This window comes from Rhamphochromis longiceps, linkage group LG18, assembly GCF_057381845.1.
Source record: "Rhamphochromis longiceps isolate RC_006_pf linkage group LG18, R_longiceps_female_GT1.1, whole genome shotgun sequence".
Lineage (NCBI taxonomy): Eukaryota > Metazoa > Chordata > Actinopteri > Cichliformes > Cichlidae > Rhamphochromis > Rhamphochromis longiceps.
Genome location: NC_140574.1, coordinates 11,108,186 through 11,126,772, shown reverse-complemented (window position 1 = coordinate 11,126,772; position 18,587 = coordinate 11,108,186). Strand labels below are relative to the sequence as shown.

The 18,587-nt window shown below is 37.5% G+C and overlaps 2 protein-coding genes across 3 annotated transcripts in view; both read right to left on the bottom strand.

The window, feature by feature from the left end:
* ankrd12 (ankyrin repeat domain 12) overlaps positions 1-8,109 on the bottom strand; it is a 40,177-nt gene extending 32,068 nt beyond the window's left edge. For both annotated transcript variants that reach the window (XM_085388718.1, XM_085388720.1), the window contains exon 1: positions 7,956-8,109. The gene's annotated coding sequence lies outside the window, so the exon portion shown is untranslated. The remainder of the gene's footprint in view (positions 1-7,955) is intronic.
* A 1,787-nt stretch (positions 8,110-9,896) lies between these two features.
* Positions 9,897-18,104, bottom strand: ndufv2 (NADH:ubiquinone oxidoreductase core subunit V2). Its single transcript, XM_085388723.1, has 8 exons — positions 17,947-18,104; positions 15,274-15,327; positions 13,269-13,331; positions 12,718-12,834; positions 12,475-12,643; positions 11,942-12,051; positions 10,183-10,259; positions 9,897-10,093 (listed from the first exon to the last, which is right to left on the bottom strand). Exons 1-8 carry the CDS (start codon positions 17,986-17,988, stop codon positions 10,000-10,002), a joined length of 726 nt encoding a protein of 241 aa, XP_085244849.1. The 5' UTR covers positions 17,989-18,104; the 3' UTR covers positions 9,897-9,999.
* Positions 18,105-18,587: the final 483 nt, after the last annotated feature.

The window sequence follows — 18,587 nt, the reverse complement described above, 5'->3', positions numbered from 1 at the left end:
ACACATGCACAAGCGCACGCTTGCTAGGCCTCTTGAAGACGCAGATACTCGGCTGATGGAGCCAACTGCAGGTTCTGGTCTAGCTTGAGGCACATCACATCATGACCACTGCTTGCTTTCATGCTCCCTTTTGAACTGCAACCCAATAAGTGTAGTCGACAAGATGAAGTGAAAGTGATACAGAACAGAATTTTAAGCTGCCTCAAATAGAGGAAACAGATAATTTCTTTGGCTTATTGTGCTTGGAGTTTTTCCCATCACATTTGTTGTAACCTTTTTAAATTTCACTCCATCTTCTAAGATGACCAATCTTCACCATCACAAAGCTTAAACGGCACAGCCACAGTAGCCTCAATAACCAATAATGGCAATTTATCAATACTCAGTGGGCAGTGGTGTTCACTTTGCTGAAGAGTGAAGAGTAAAAAAAAAAAAAAAAAAAATGACTGTTTGGGGGGGATTTCCCTGAAGATATGGCCCTGCTGTGAGCACTCAAAACAAAAAAGAGGAACCCCAATCAGAATGTTAGTAAAGTAAAACAGCTTTATTACAACCATAAGTCATTCTTGCTCTTTGTTGCTGTGAAATGCTGCAATATGGCAAAGATCAGACCAAGCAGACAACATATAGGCCCAAAATACCAAAGATAGCCAAGCTAAAACTCTCAATGTGAAGGACTCGAGTACAAAAGGCACAAGTTTAGGTCTTAAACAGACTGCTTATGTTTCACATGAAATGAACCAATACATTTAGTAAGCTTAAGCTCATATGAAATCATTACTTTCCTTCACTCAGTGATGTCCAAGTCATCACTTTGTGTCTAGGCTTAACCCTAAACCCGTGAAGGGTTAATACCTTTCTCTCTTGTTCTCTAAGAGAATGTCTTCTAAATAGCTTAAGACATTTTCCATTGCACCGATCTGCATTTAGAACCCTCCACCTCCATGTGAATGTTACTCCTTTAATCTGCTGCCTCTTATTTTTCCCCTTTCTTAAATTACTTCTCACCCAAAAAATGCATAACGCATAAAACATTTGATATGGCAAGTTAGGCATTGTGTTATGGACTAAAACAAATTACAAAAACAAAATATTGTATAATACTGGAGACAAAAACAATAAAAACTGGAAATAAGTATTATGTACTTTCCACTGTATGAAAAATAATCCAAATGAACAACTGTAATGCAAACAAATTTTCTCAAGAAGTGCACTGTAAAGAGGAAATAACGTATGCCCTTACATAATTGCTCAGGCATTACAGCACCTTAGTCAATACCCTATTCTCTAAGAAGCTTATAGTCTGTCTGGAGAGGCTTTATACTATAGATGTCATCCTAACGTTTTCCAGTTATTTTTAGAGCAAGCCCTCTTTGTGCTTGCATTATTAAGCAAGAAAATATTGGAAGGAGTCTAATAACAATCTAAGAAATCTGAAAATTTGACGTAGCTGGACTTTCAGTTCAGTATTAACTGTGTACTTGGGCTGCATTTCTTTACAAGCGTCTGCATGGCTCTCAGCACGTTTCTGTCTATGCCTCTTATGACGATCTGCCTCGACGGCATGTGTAAAACTGATGTGACTGCAGATTCTTTCCCACCATCTGATTTCCATGATCTGGCAGAAATAAGAGGAAAATTAGATTTTTGAGAATCCAGACCTGTCACTATGCATGCGAGTGTGATCAGAAGATAAATGCTGGCATTAAATATTGTCAAGACAGCCAGAGAAAATATTTCAAACTGACCAAAACTGCTCTGTAATTAATGTCTCAACCACAGCGCGACCGCAAGAAGCAATTATTCAGATGATCACTTTATTACTATATGACATAAAGCTACAATGTTAAATACAAAAACAAAATGCTCCGTCTAAACATAAGTAGTTTTAACTTGCTTAATGACATTACTTTTAAATAACAGTTTTTCTGCAGATCAAACACTTCATCGTTACAGGAAGTCATATCACATTGACATATGGATTGATATGCAGTTGTGACAGTTGAGTCACAATTGAATTGCTGTTTAACATGCCCCTCCTTTATGGCAAAGTCTCACCTGCAATTGACTACGCCATGAGACAAACTCTGTAAGGGATTTGTAGACGAGCAATAAAAGCTAATTTAGTGTCTGAAGGAAAGAAGGATGAGTGAAAATGAAAGCAAAAGCTTTGGAAGAGCAACACAAACAAGATCCAATCAATGAGAAAGAGGAAATTAACATATCATATGCCAGTTCTAACAAAAATACTCTCAGAGAACAACAGGTCATATTCTCTTGCGGAAACTGGTTGAATTTTAAATAAAAAAAGAAAAACAAAAAAAGATTTGCCAGCTGGTTTGTGAAACTGATCGTCATCAAGCTACATGTCAACCGATATCTGCCCACTGGCTCTTCACCCCATACATGTGCTAGACATTTTTGATGAAGGTGTCAGCCAGCTTATTATCAAAAGCAGATTTTTAAAAGTAAAGTTAGTCATATGCCTGTGAGTAAATACACTATAATAGAACTGTCAATGCAATGATAGGATGGGCAGACTGGCAACTGCAGACAAAGTGCATTAACCTCCTAGGACCTGCCGTCCACATATGTGGACATCACATTTTGGGTTATTTAGACCAAAATACTCAATTTTGCTCAACCGGGGCCTGATATCCATTTACGAGGACATTATACTGCTACTGTTCTATCAAAATTTTAAATGAATATCCTCATATGTGGCTCTGATTCATAAAAAGACAAATCAGGTAAAAAAAAAATTAAAAAAAAAATCTGGTAATTCTTTGTTTTTACATTCATTGGGCCCCAATATGCCCAAATATCAAAGAGAAATTAAAAATGCATGCCGTGGAAGAGTTCGGGTCTTAGGAGGTTAATGTCATTATAATTTCAACGGCTTCTGGAATAATGGGCAATGCCTGCTATCTAATGGCAGAAAGGTGCCCATTTACCTTGCAGTTTGACAACAATGTAAATTCAGCTTGTTGGGAATTTGGGGAAGAATTGCTCTAGTCCTTCCCTAAAAACTCTAACTTACTGTTTAGTGGACCATGAACCAAAATGGCCAAAATGGAGCCTTTGGTAGAAAGATCTATCTCAGGAAAGTAAAACCTGCTAGATTTCTGAAGATCAACCTGTGGAAGGATCAATGATTGCCTTTGTCTCCAGATCGCCCGGTCCACTTTTGGCAAACTGTAACATTTGACCATTTGCTCTGAGATTCTGCTGTTCACCCCATAGCCAACTTGCAGGCCTCTCAAGACATGCGAGTCCTCATGAGCCTGGGGCTCTTTTCACCCCCACATGCAACCACAGACTTTATGCAATTAGACTGAAGAGGAACTTTACTATCAAAAAACACCCACTGGTCAGGACATGCAACCATTCATGTTTTAATGTACTAAGCCTACCTTTCCCTACCTCCCTCACATTTTCTAGGTGTTTGTTTTTCATTTTAAATTATATCTAAAGGTCAATAAAACTCACAAAAAAAGACTAAGTTGAAAAATGTTGAGCTGTCTTACCGCACCAATAACAAAGGTAGCCAGGCAGAAACAGAAGAAAGTGAACTGGTGCATCAGCAATGCAGACATAACAACAAAACAAACACGACATTGGAGTATGTCTTGATGAGTTTGACATGCTGAAACTTTGAAGGGGATAGTAGTATTTACACAGCTTTTCTCTTGTCCTTTTGTGTTGTTTGTGTGTCATCCGGCACATGTGCAAGTCTTTTATTACTCCTAAGTACTTGTTTGGGCAGCTATTTCGAAAAATTTAATTATTTTAAAACCCCAACATCAAAACCACTAACAGGTCAACAATGAAATGTTTTCTGGAAACCTTTATATAAATGTATTTATTAAAAAAATAAATTAAAAAAAATATCATACTGACACCACCACCCACCCAACCATTGTTACACTATGCACAGAGGTTAACAGTAGAACATACCAAACCCTAACCCTAATGCTATCTTTAATTTCACTTGGGACTGATTCATTTAAAATCTTGAGGTGAAAAGTCAAACAAGCAAGCAACTTATTGTTTTTGAAATTGCTGATTAGTAACACAACACCTCCAATAGCAGCCACCATGGCTGTTGGTAGCAGCTAACAGCAGGACAATGTATCCCAGTATTCTCTGGAAGAACATGAAAAGTAAGACAAACAAACAAACAAAAAAACAACAAAAGAGTTCAAAGTATTGACTTGACCTACAAACTCTCTGGATCCCCATGCAATCTATCCTCTATCTGATGCAGCACAACAAGTCCAGTCCATGGAGCCCATACCCCAAGTCTGCTCAATTATGGCAATTCACATTGAGATCACAGACAAAAGCATCAAGCACAGATTGCCAGTACAAAAGCCGGGAATGGCATTTGATGCTCCTTTCCAGTGGCTCCACAGTAGTGCTTTACACATTCACCTAAGAAGCCTGAGATCCCCGGTTCAGTGCTGTGAAGAAACACAAATCCCTGTGGGGTTGTGTCATGAAGGGCAACCAGTACAAAAAGAAATTCATCCAAATTCAACATCTGGAGTTACCCACTGTAGCGATTCCTCGTGAATAAGGGAGCAGATGAAAGCAGCTTTTTTCAAATTTAATTCTCCTTTCTCTACTTGTTAAAACCAAAGTGTTTTCAGACAATTAAAATTGTTTTAATATTAGTGCTGACCAAAAGATGATCTAAATCTGGTACAGCATGTCAAGGAGTACGTCTGGCGGTTAATAGAAGGACAGAACACTGACTTTATGCTTCTGCTGGGAATTTATGTAGAGCTTAGGATGTAGCATATGCCGGTGCTTGTGCTGACTGTGTCAATGGCGATGTGCACATTAGGTTGTGTCTTAACTTTAACAGAGGAGCATGAATCTGATACACACGCAGCAAAGGAAAAGGTGCCATGGATTTATAACACAGGGCAAATGAGTGCACAGATGTGATAAAAGAAGGAACTGCCTTAATTGTTTAATCTAATTTTAAATCATTAGATTGAATGTAAATTTTGATTAACTGGAGAGCCCTAATATACCCTTAAACCTATACGCCCCAAAGAACCTAATCTTTTGTAGAGAATCACACCGTTACACTGAGGTTATGCATTTTTAAAATCACCAATTAAGTAATACAACTAAATAAATGTTGTTTGCAATGAACAAAACGATAAACAAAAGCCAGGGCAGTGCCTTTTTGTTACTTAAAACTGACATTTATTATTGGACACCATCATTTAATTTGCTTCATCAGTGTCAGCTACTAAACTACCAGAAGACTGAAGTGAACAAAGAAAACCCTTTCAAACAAAAAGAAGCATCTTCTCTTCAATGGCACCACAAAAAAGGCACCCATGACGCACTGCAAGAAAGGGCTTGGTAATATACTGCAGTGTCAATTATGTGTCCTACTCGTATTGTCATAACCTTTAGTGCCGTGGGAGGTCTCATTCATCCTCAGGCAAATCATCATCACATGATACTCAGTTGCCAGTGAGAGAGATGTTAGTACAAACTCATTACAGAAAGTAAAAGAGTATTTTAAAAAACAAAAGTTCGAGGTGACACAAGCACACTAATGAAAAGCCTACTAATCCCACCACGTACAATTGAGTCCAAAACAGCAGTGACCAATCAATCAATCAAGGGAGAAGACAGCACTTTAATGCCTGAAGAATCATGTTCCCTAATATGAGAGTGATATGTTCTATTGATAAAAATCAGCTACTGCCAATTTAAGTCTATGAATAACATTTTTATTTACTGTTCTGTCTATATAAAATGTATCTAAAGGAATAGCAGATTAACAGTGGACTACATTTAACAAAACATTAATATGAAAAAGTATCATGTATTACTACATCCTAACTTGCTCCTTAGTACATTGTTAATAAGCAAATAATTGCAGCATGGTCCTGGTGATTTATCTAAATTGCAGCTGAGGTTAAGGTTAAGTTTAAAAAAATGATTTAACAAGATTTATTCTAAAGGAATTGTAATTACAATTGCGCAAGAATTTACTCATCATTGAGGACTCACCATTTAAGGTATTTTAAGTGCTGTTCCTTAGTAGTAAGGTCAATTATGATGTGTCATGGCGAACTGGAAGTATGCTTGCTGTTATACAACCTTCTATAATCTTAACAAATTCAGTTTAATTAATCAGTTCCTGGTTTAAGGTCAGCTAAAGAGTGAAATTACTAAATATAACTTTAACTGAAATGACAAACAGATCACCCTGTTTTAAGAGTATTTTTCATGCATTCCTGTAAGATTTGGTTATTTAAAAGGCCACAGACGCAAGCTGATGCTACAATCAATTGTCAGCACAACAGTTGAATTGTAACAACTAATGCTTTATTTTAGTAACTCTCAAATTGTAAATGGAGGTTTCTAGAACACTAGCAGTATTCAAGTCAATATTCATGTCTCCAAAATTAAAATAAGCCCCCCAAAAGAGACAATAAGAGTATGCGTTTCTGACAGTTGGTTTCTTATGGTTTTATTTTTGATGTAACCTTTAAGCAGCTGCTCGATTAGTTAATCTCTGAATATGACACGTTTTCATGTTTGAATTGTGGTGCTAAATAGCATTCTTCTTCATGATCCCAAAATGAACATTTCTTGTAATATTGAAAATGAAACAATTATTTTAAAATGGCCAGTTAACTGTATTTACATGTGCTGTTCCTTAACAAAGACATAAAAAATATATTTTACATTTAATACTGTTGTTTTTTTTAACTGTATGAAAAAACAGATTAATTAAACACCATTACAATATGACCATTACACTGTCTACATACTGCATTCAATATAATAGTATAAGACGAATACACAGTATTTTGTATGAGACAGATGTCACTTAAAAATACTGCCACTAGGACCAATTTCGGACTGATTCTAAAAAAAATTAAAGCTTAATTTAACAGTGTAGACGTGCTGCAATCCAATAAAACTCTTTAACTTAACGTATGTTCAATTTCAGGTTGACGTTTCGGTTGATTCAGACGGGTTGCTGCACAGATAGCCATGTAAAGACAAGCAGCTTTTGTATCAGGCAACACACCCCCAAGATGTCACAGTCACTGCCTGGGAGGCGCAAGCTCCGGATTTCTAATAGCTATGCTAGTTCCTTGAGAGAATTTACAAATCATAACTACATTTTACAGCATATTGACTGCTACTGTCCCGCCAAACTACGCTGGTTGTAAATAAACGAAGTGGCGTTGGCTCGATCATTGCAGAAACCACCACCCACCAACGTTAATGCCGCTCGTGCTTCCAATAATCAAAAAGTAATGTTGTTGAGCGCTAAAATTCGCAACTTGGACATAGATAATAAACACGAGCTGTGGTGTTAGTTGATTAATCTGGCGGTGAAATTCGTCTTGCGAGTAAATATGTTGTCTAATGCTAGTGCTTGGCCAGGACAAGGCAAATTCAAGTTCACGTTTCGCGATTAAACAGCAACAGTCAACACAGGGAGCACAGCACAGCCCGAGACAAAAGCCCACTGCAGCTCCTTTACTGCCCTCACAACGATCCCCCTCCCCAGCGCTTAATCTAAGCTAGCTAGCGAGCTTGTTCCCAGACCTACACAGCCCCGTTGGCTGTCTGGCTGTCTGAAGCTAACCCAGCTCGCTCTGCTTCGCCCCGACATTTTCCTATCAGCGCTCTGTATCCTCGCTTTGAAAGCACCGAGCAACTAAAGGCAGTTACTGGGGTGGAAATTTCAGTTAGCGTAGAATAAGTCCTCAATGTGTGTAACGCACGTGGCGCACAACTATACCAAGCCCACGCAAACACATAACATTCCCATTTTCGCACGCAGTTTACGTCAAGTTAGCTTAACGTTAGCCAGCTTGCAGTACAACTTAGCCAGATTGCTAGGATTTTTTTACCCATCCTGATCCGAGGCAGTCAAACAAGAAACCTCGTTTTGCGCTTACCTTTAAAAGGGGTTACACGTTCCCACCGACTCATTCAGGTTCCGCTATATGTGACTATTGCGCAATATTAACAGTTAATTTCATAAATACTGGACGTTAACCGTAGCCTACGGCTGTGTGACGTTCATCGCTGGTTTTGAAAACATCCAAGCCGTTCGTCGCTCGTCCTCTCGGAGAAAAACCTAGCAAAACATGCAAGCGTCATTTTCATTGGTAGGGAGAAATCATGTGACCACCAGAGCACCACCGAGCTTATAAGGTCTGCGTCTGCTGGATAGACTGTAGATGGGTATGTGTCAAACGGTTTAACTTTCATTTAACCGAAGCCGTGAGTAAATTCGCATCTTTAATTTTAAGAATACGCTTTTTGCTGAGACATGTTGTACGTTAGCGGTGTGTGTAGCACCTCAAAGTGGCTTTTGAGCGTGTGTATTTGAACCGAAAGGAGGGAGAGAGAGGGAGAGAGAGAACAGGAATGGGCACTTGACGTCATCTTTTCCGCTGCTGTGCTGCGGTCAGTGGGAACTTTCTCGAAGATCACGGCTGAGGTTAACAGAGGAATGGCGTTTTCCTTCTTTGTCGTGAGCATGGCTGCGGACTTCAGGCCGCAGTTTCAGTAATTAGCCGATCTGGTTAAGTCGACCTATTAGCCCGCCAATTCAGTGTATGAGCCAGCTTAGAATTGGTTGCGCAGTGACATTTGCATCATGTTGCATGCATTGCGCATGCGTCACCGTGCATAATGTTATATGTTGCAGAGAAGAGCTGGGTTGAAAGCGTATTGGTACGAGGAAAGTGGGGGAGGGGTACCGGCTAGACATGAAAACGGCCTCGGGATGGGATGAAAATGAAACGACAGGACCAGTTGTAGGAAGTGGGGTGCTGTTCAAGGCTAAGGGGGCTGTGTTTATCATGTAATGTCTTGAATGAATCAACTTTAAAGGTGTTTAAGCAGGCGGAATCTTAAGGTCAATACGTGGTTCTTTTGTTAATAAAGTCAGTCACAATGATACTACCCACAGTCTAGTTTGGAGTATATTAATTGGACATGTACTAGATGAAATAATTTTTATATTATTCCTGTCAGAACCATCAGGTAGTCTCTACTAATGTCTTAAATGTATGTCCAGAACCAAATATAATGAAACAATGTCAATAAACCACATTTGAAATGAACTAAATAGAGGTAACATGTAGTAAAATAACTTTACAATTTAATCATAATTTGTTACACCATGCGTAGCAGCATATCTGGTGGTATTTACCGTTTACCAAAGGTTTTCTTTATGAATAAACAATTTAAATGTCACTGATCCACAGTAATTGAAAGACATCTAAAATTGGTCCACTAAAATATATTTACATCCAGTAAAATTCAGAACAAAATATTAAGGACCAAAAATGACTTTGGTAGAGCTAGTGTTAATTAAAAAGGCTTTATACTTTTTGTTTTAGCATGTGTAGTACTTCAATAAACATCTAATAGCTTTAGCTTGTACTGTGAGCTTTTAATTACATGATTTTTCCATAGGGGCATACATGGTAGGAATATGCATCTTATTGTGCATGTGCTATGCTGTAATTTTGAGATGTCATATTTGAATGAATTTGAGTGTACAAAGGATGTGATTCATACTTAAGTAAAAACCCTTCATAAGGTTTCCATAGGTGGCCATCACTGAAGTGGCAATGACAGTGGAAACTGTCACATAACTTACTGAGGTAGAAATACATACTATTTATGTAGTATCACAATATGCACAAAAATATTTAGCTTTAGGCTTACATTGACGTATTAAGAAGCTTTACTATTCCAGTCCTTTAGCCAGCTTTGCTTAGAAGTATCTAGAAATATAACAACTGCTACAAATCCTGCATTTCATGTTTCCAGTTTTGTTTTCCTTGTTGGAATCCATGTAAGTGAGACACTGACACCTTGAGAACATGTACAGGAACAATTTATTTACACAATATATCTGACTTAACCATAACAGTTTCACTGACAGCTTGCCTTTGTAGCAAGCAGAGAGTGGCCCAGAAATGTCTACAGGTCCGATCTTACACCGAATCCTGGTCCTTTAGGAGGCTCTGTCAGGGAAGTCAGTCCGCCTGCAGGCTCACAGGAGAATCGGCCACTCCTATAGAAAAAGAACAAACTTCTTCATCTACAATCAGTTCAATGACTTTAAAATTATATAAGAATCTATTATGCAAATTGTGCACGTACCTGGGTCCTGGTGGAGGGACTCTGCCTGCCTTAAGCTCATCAATAATATCCTCGATATCCTTTGGTGTAAGGTCCTCCTAGAATAAGGGATGAGAGCAGCTTAGCTTTTGGTCATCTGATGGTCCATGTTTTGATTTTCACATCCTCCAATCTGTAAGAAGATCTATTATATTCTAAAGACAGGGGAATACTTTAAATACTATCTTTGTAATTCAAAGGAAATTATGATGATTTATTCTAAATTGAATAAATGGATAAATACTACATCAATGTCAGATTGACCATGTCAGTCAGTGACTGTATTTCACCCAACAGCAACTTTTCCCAACTTTCAAAATATCTTATTGTTGATCTTTAGGACATGCAGGGCAGCACCAATTTATCAATAGTAAGATCTATGAGCCTACCAATATGAGCCAATATCAGCCTTGTTCACTAAAACAAGAATACTGACATCTGCAGTGATATTTATAGGCATCAGTGGCTGATATGTATCTCTTGTATCATATCAGTTTTCCCTGACTATAAAGTATACAGCATAACAGACAGCTAATCGACTTTAAAACAGGAAAGGATTTTTGTAATGAAGATTTTTTTTGGTTTGGCTGCAAGAGGAAACCAAGAAGAGGAAGTAAACAACAACAGAAAAACGATAAAAAGGAAAAAAAAAAAAGTACATATACCGTCTTCAGCTTATTTTAAACATCAGTATCGGGCCAGAGTTTCATGATCAGCACATCCCCAGTTTTCCAATCAATTATTTTTTATGGCCACTAATAACTATAGCCAATAATAACTCTGACTTTAACTGTCAGTAAAGTTCAAACCAGCTCTGACAGATTTAGCTTTTTTTCCAAGTCGTGCTAAAGAGGATACAAGTGTCAAATAGTGCTTTTTTTAATTAATTATTTTATTTTATTTACAGTACAGCTACTTTATGATATTGCAGAGCTGAACCATAGTGTTAAAAATGAATGATATAGACTTGCCCAAAACCATTATGGCATTTTTTTCAAATCTCACAATGTTCTTAAGTACAAAGACTGAATCGGGTGGTCTGCTTAATTAATACTGCCTGTGTGCTGCTCCAAAGCTGCTTCTACCTTCATATTTAGAAGCCCCTGAACAACCCGACACAAGTTCAAGCTCTTATTTGCAAACTGTGTCATCCTGAGTAAAACTAAATGTGTAATTGATGACTGAATTAATCTAATCTCCAAAGGCTGTGTGTATGGCTTGAGTGTTAATTATTCACATAAGAAAATGCCAACCTCAGCACAAGGTACTCTTACATCGTGCCTTTTCTCGCTAATGATGATACCTCAGCAAGCTGAGGTGTTGCGGAGAATTCCTCCTTCACAGTCATCTTTAATTGGGTAATTCACTTAAGCTCGGCTTGCAATAACTAAATGTCCCATGGTAGAATTATTTTCACATGGTTAACCACAAAAGAATCTAAAAAGAAAAATTTTGACATCACACTTGGTTCAAGAAGTTGATATTTTTCCAAACTAATATAATGAATAAGAAAACACTCGTGTTATAGCTGATTATTTCTCTATTTTTTTCTCCCTGCTCTTAATTTCCTTTAGAGTCTTCCATGTTGCAGGCTGTGTCACACCTGCACTGTTTTCCACATGAGAGGAGAACTCCAGAAACGGTGCTCTGTACACATTCTTTGTGAAACTCGTTTGAGCTTTAATCTAATTTGGTTAATTTAGTTAAAACGTTCATCTGCACAGACGACTCGAGCACTCACATAATAGTTGTCGTTGATCTGAACCATTGGAGCATTCACACAGGCACCCAGGCATTCCACTTCTATTACAGTGAACATCTTGTCTGGAGTAGTCTCCCCAACTTTGATACCTGTGGAGAACCAAATGGAGAGACACTTCATATTCAGCTAGTCTCATCTGACACTCTACAGATTGTCTTACTAAAACAACAAATATTTTTAACTCGAGCACTAAAGCCTGACGTGCCACAGCTGTTAGCCACATATACGAGTTAAAAGGAAGAGTAAAACTTCACTATGGTTGACTTAAAGAACAAACCTTGTCCTCTATTAAATGTAACGTAGGCTCAAGTGTGTTGACAGTTTCCTTGCTTGATTTCAATCTTGTTTGATGCTACAGCTTGATATTGTTTGAATACCAATGGCAACTGTATATTTATACATTTGTTCTCAGTCTCTGTTTATCTCAAACATACACAATAAAAAAAAGTTTGTTTTCATCTGTTTTCATCTCTTCATTGGTTTCTCAGCATAAAATGGAAAAGCACTCTTACCAAGTTTGTTTTGGATGGCCTCCACGATGCTGTCTGAGTTACAGAGCATGCAGGGTGTTGTCGTGCAGATTTGAATGAAGTATTTTCCCACAGGCTTACGTAGGAACATCGTATAGAACGTTGCTACTTCATATACTCTCATTGGAGGGATTTCCAGCACCTCTGCAACCTGAAATACAAAATTTATATAAAATGTGTTGACGAGCATCACTCTGCTGGAAAACACTAAAAATATGACTGTGCCTTGTTCATGGCAGAAATAGGGAGCCATCCATGTTGCCTTTGGGCCAAATCCAACACGGGGATGGTGGCTGCTTGCTTGTGTCCTTCTGGGTACATTGAAGTGATCGCCTCAATCCTCTACAGTGAACAGAAAAAGATATTTTTCCATAACTGTATTTCCCATTTTTATTTTAACAATAAGGCCAATTTATACAGTGAAATAGTCCTAATATAATTCATGTACATGAATTAAATGATACTATAATTGTAGAGTACAGTACAGTACAGTAGTAGGTAGGCCATCTATCGTTGAGCTTTTTTTCTACAAAAATACCAGGAAAATACATTGTGTCTGGTGTATTAAGGTGGAAAGGCAATTAAATAACTACTAAATTAGTTACAAAATAAAGCTAGAGACATCTTAAGCCAATCAACTTGGGTATTTCTGAAAAGAAATTCCAGCTTTTGTACAATAACACAAAATCAATACCTGCAATTATCTGCTATTACTGGTAATGAAAACCACATCAGTGCATTAAAAAAATACTGTTCAACACAGATGCGAGGCTCACCTTCTTGTTCTCCTCAGTGAACTCAAAAGGTGTGTCAGGGTTGTTGTCAGGAGTATCTCTGTGCTAAAAAAGAATAAGGATAACATTAAAGTAGATTAAACTTTATTTATAACAGACACACACATAACCGTCTTCGGTATATAATTATCTGTGTATATATTAAATCTTGTGAAGCTTCTACTGAGGCTGAATTTTTCCTTAACAGCTACCACTTTCATGCGTGAGTAACAGATCTGTGAGCTGCAAACAGTATCTGATAAAATATTAACAGTTCATCATGTAAGCCCAGAGGGAAACAGGTGCTACTACCCAACGAGAGAACAGACTCAACACAGACAACTATTATTTCTGCTTCTGCACACACTGCCCCCTTGTGAGCAGCAAAGCTCCTTTGTGCAATAGAAAAATTGAGGAGGGAAGAAATTTAATGTTTTTTGTTTTTTAATTTAAAGCAGCCAACCAATGCATTAATTAAAAAAGAGTGTCATAAGAATTTTTTTTTAAATCAAGCACAGGTTAAAAACAATGTTACTACCAGGGGACTATGGAACCAAGGAGAGTTTCCAATGCATGAAATTATCACAAGATGTTTTCGTGTGGCTGTAATGGCTCCTCCCTGGATAAATTAAGGTCTTTTGGAAAACAGATACCACTGGGATCAATCCTGCACAAACATACTGCAGAGCTGTGTCTTCAATTAATGGCTGAGCCTTTTTTTTTGTGCAAAATTTTCAAGTTAGTGACGCATGGACAAAAACACACTCCAAACCCACCCAAACAGATCAGGATAACAAAAATACAGCATAAGGACAATACTTGACACTGGTGACAGTAGGTTTATAAGTTCTAAAAACCTTTGCATTTGATCCTATCAGTCCAATAAAGGAGTTGGTATAGTGTTAACAAAGGTTTTATAGTCGTTTCTGAGCGTGTAGGTGATGTTTTCAAGTGGGACACATCTACATATCTCTGAGATCCATCTAAAAATAGGTAGTTGGAAGTCGGACTTCCACATAATGGTTATGCACTTTCTAACAATGCATAGAGACAGTTCCAGGAACTTCTGTTGGCTTTTTTCGTAATTGGGTACCAACCTTTAAAATCCCCTAATAAACATATTTGAGGATCTAATGGAAAGAGTAGCTCTAAAACCTTTGACATAATGTTGGAAAATTCATGCCAGAATGCCTTTACCTTTGTGCAAAAACACAAACGCTCCTCAATGCTCTATAAACTCTGGTTTATATTTATTTAATTTTTGTGGCGTGATGTAAGTTTGATGGAGATTGTTGTAATGTCTGTCTGTATCTGATATTAATGGTTACATTTAAACATTTCTGACATTATTCCGACCATCGTTCTGCCTCAATTGTTACATGCAAATTGGACTCCCACTTCTCCCGTGACCTGTGTAACCCTGGTTTTGGAGCAGCACTCACTAAGACAGAATACACTTTTGAAATAAGACAAGGTGAGGATAAATACAGTTTCTAAAAGTTTCGTGATTAAAGTCCATGCTTGTGAAAATTTGTTTATGCATACACCAAGTAAAGAAAGCTGATATGGTGTTGCTGTTTAATCCTGTTTTATGAAGCCCATCAGCAAATCTTTTTCTTAACCCTTCTAAAATGTATTAACATGAATAATTCATTTTCCAATAATAGACAAAAATTGCAGAAGTAAGTGAACTTCTGCCCCAGTGTAACTAAAAAAACAATGTTAGTGTGACATAGTAACAGCTAGACTGACTGCGTTGAACAATGAGCAGTAACAATTAAACTTAGTAGTAATATAGATATAGATAATATTAGAAATGACTACAAATTGTTGCTGTAATTTACAAAATTTTCCATGAGCTGCTGATCTATAGTAACCCACCATGATGAGCTCACACAATGTATAAAAAAAGCCCGTACAGCATCAGCGTGTACAGCATCCGCATGTACTCTGTTTTTGTCTGTCACCTACACATTTTGTGCACTGAGGAACGGAAAGTGCTACTCACCACAAAAATGCCACCAGCTCCAGCACGTACAGCAGACTGATGCAGACTCCTGGCCTACAAAACATGAGGTTTTTATGTAAAACTAGGATAATGTTGAAGTAAACGTTAACTTAATTTCTATTTAATTTAAATTTCATTTTAAAATTATATGTGTGCCCTTGGGAAGTTAATACAGGTGTTCGAGTAAAAAAGTTTGAAGTGTTTAAAGTTTAAAATGAACCAGGAACTGGGAGGAGTTAAACTGCAGATGTCAAATTAACATTGTGATTTAAGATCATCTGTTAGTTTTCTAAACCTCTTATTTATTTTATTTAAATGTTAGTCTGTAGATTAAACTCCTTCAAGTCATATTTTAAACAGAACTGATGCACTTAGACATAATAAAATATGAATCTCACATCAATGACCCAAAGATTGCAAGACTAAAGACTGTAGGTAATTGTTGACTGACTGGCTCAATGCAAAAGGTCAAATTTATAGTGACTGCTGCGCCTGCCTTGATTTGTACACAACTATACTATTAATAAAACTTTAAAATACATACAGCAATAAAATGGAAGGTTTGCGCTAGGGCTGGGCGATACGACCCAAAATTCAAATTTCAATATTTTTTAGCTGGATGGCGATATGAGATATATATCTCGATATTTTTTTATTCCATAAAGTAAGAACAGAAAGAGAGTTCTTAGTTAAAGCTGTTTCCCAGATGTCACACAGGCACTTTTATTAACATACAGCATAGGTGTACATGAAAAAATTACTCAAAAATATATTATGAGCATTTGTTAATTAATAATGCTCCATAAATAAACTAAAACAATGTTGTTTTTGTGCACAACAAAAAGCTCACAATTGTGCAGTCAAAATGTAAACTAAAGGACGCTGAGCATAACAACAACGACAGATTTCACAGCTGCTCTATTCCCAAGTTCTACTGCGTGACTGACAGCCTGGAGTTTGAAATGTAACCATGACTCTGAACAGGTGTCATTTATGGTCCTTATACACACAAAGTACGGTAATATTACGTTGAAGCACAGTACGTATTACTCCACAGCTCCGTAGTTTACCAAAGTCGTACTCAAACATTTTTGACAGATTGCTGAGCGCTGTGTTCCACATAAAATCGGTTCGCGGTCATCAAGCACAACCAGAATTCATACATCAGGCGCGCTGTCAACTTTTGAGAAAATGCAAGGATTGTAGGCTGTGCAGCCCCTCTGGGCTGCATGGCGTTAGCGTGGTTAGGTCGTTAACACGTTGACGCCGTCCAGCTCCACGCACGGGGCGATGCGCAGTAACTCGTTAACGGAGATTTGCCGTGTCCATCTTGTCGCTGCCTGTAGGTGAAGCTATGGGGGAGGAGGAGTTGTGTTCAGTGAAGGAGAGGCGAGCCAGAGTAACGTTGCGTAGAGACAAAAGTGGACGAAAGAGAGGCAAACTTGCGGCTCCACAAGTATAATTAAAACGTAACATATACTATATCGATATAAACGATATTTTCACATCTTATATCTCGTATAAAAATATATCAATTTTTTTTTTTTAAAAACTCGATATATCGCCCAGTCCTAGTTTGCGCCTAAAGTCAAGATTTTTGTTTTCTAGTATGAGAAAAAAATTATTTTGAGAAATCTTCCTCTAAAGCGATGAAGTGGAATTAAACTAAAATGTTTGTTACTGGAAAATCTTATTTACATAAAGTATGACACAATAGTGTAAAGGTGAGTAAAGTTGTGTAAAATAAACCTCTTCGTGTATATTTTAACGTTTCCCACTAGTCCGAAAGAAGATATGAAAACTTAATAACCCCAAATCTATAGATTTCTATTTCTAGTCCACTATATTTAGAAATTAATTGTACTACGTTTATACTACTGAATTTTCTTGAAATCTGAAGCTGCGAACAATTCTACATCACCATAATATTAAATATACATCTTGTAACACATTATGCCTTATTATTAAAGTTTAAGCTGCACAGCTGTATATAAAACAATTAAAATGAGTCCCAGTTGCAATGTTGGAGTGATTATACTTATATAATCAAAATTTATGATCTGATAGTACGATGTGTATGACTGTGAAATGTGACATTCTGCATAGTGAATACCTTAGATAGCTTAAGTACATGTACAGTAACAAATGTGTAGAATTACTACTTTACTAGTAGAAACTTTGCAGTATAATTGATATTTAACAGATCTAAAGCTTTTGCAAGCTGTTATTATACACAAAACTTCTTGTGCTGAGCCACTTTTACGTAAATCATTGCTTTATGTAAATTGTAAACAGTGTTATCTGATCCAAGTTTCCAGCTAGATTAATATTAAGTGATTAATATTGCTGTGTTTTCCCATACTGTGAATTTACAGTAGCCATGCAAGCAGTTATATAGGGTGAAGTTAAAGCCAACTGCATGTACACGAGCCTGCTAAAAACCCATTCTAGCGGCTATGTTTTCCTTTCGCTGCACATTTTTCCAGCGATCGCCTTTTAAAAGTTTGACAGCAGAAAGCTAATTTAGCTAGCATGCTAGTGTTACCCAACGTCATTTTGCTGAGCGGCCTCCACTGCATGCCCTTGTGAAGAGTCATAGCATTTTTTTTTCTCCAAGTTATCGAAAATTGCACCCAAACCTTTCCCCAGATCCATAAAAAATCACAACCGTACCGCCTGCGACACTGCAGAGCGAACAGCAGCAGACAGAAACATCTTGTCGCTTGAAGTTTGGTCCCGGTGCGTTAGGAAATGAACGGGACAGCGGTAGCCACCATCAACACAAGCGCGCTCAGGTTCGATGCATACTGTCTGACGCACGACGTGACGTCTGTACGTCTCTGCGCTTAATCGATCCCAGATTCAAGTTGGAGCTCAAAGTCAGTCAACGTTGAGTGTTTGCGAAAATTTCTTCTACATTCAAAAAACAAAATTATGCAAATATATAATGAACATTGTTTTTCTGTTATCATATTTTAAATTAAAGAGTACAAGAAATAAAGACGCAGTAAAAACGGTCAAACAAAATTATACAAAATGCTTCACAACAAACTTTTAAGTAATATCTAATATTACTTTAATAAACGTGCTCATTAAAAAGACAACATACTGCAGTAAAAATACTGATATACATTTAGTGGGATTACGTCTGGGATCTCTCTGAGCCTCTTTTTGTTTGCTGTGGTGATGAACAGGTTGACAGACAGAGGTCAGGAGTCTTCGTATATTCTGATGTAGTGAGAGTTGGTAGCAGGTGGGAAAAGCCTGGAGAAGTGGAGGTATGCACTCCAGGGAAAATGAATTATAGTCAGAAT

What these genes read in the sequence shown, in the direction of transcription:
- ndufv2 (XM_085388723.1), bottom strand. Translation starts at nt 17,988, where the DNA reads ATGTTTCTGTCTGCTGCTGTTCGCTCTGCAGTGTCGCAGGCG. An exon ending in CTATTTCTGCCATGAACAAG is followed by an intron (nt 12,644 to 12,717) that starts GCACAGTCATAT and finishes TTTGTATTTCAG; the next exon opens with GTTGCAGAGGTGCTGGAAAT. An exon ending in GGCCATCCAAAACAAACTTG is followed by an intron (nt 12,052 to 12,474) that starts GTAAGAGTGCTT and finishes GGTTCTCCACAG; the next exon opens with GTATCAAAGTTGGGGAGACT.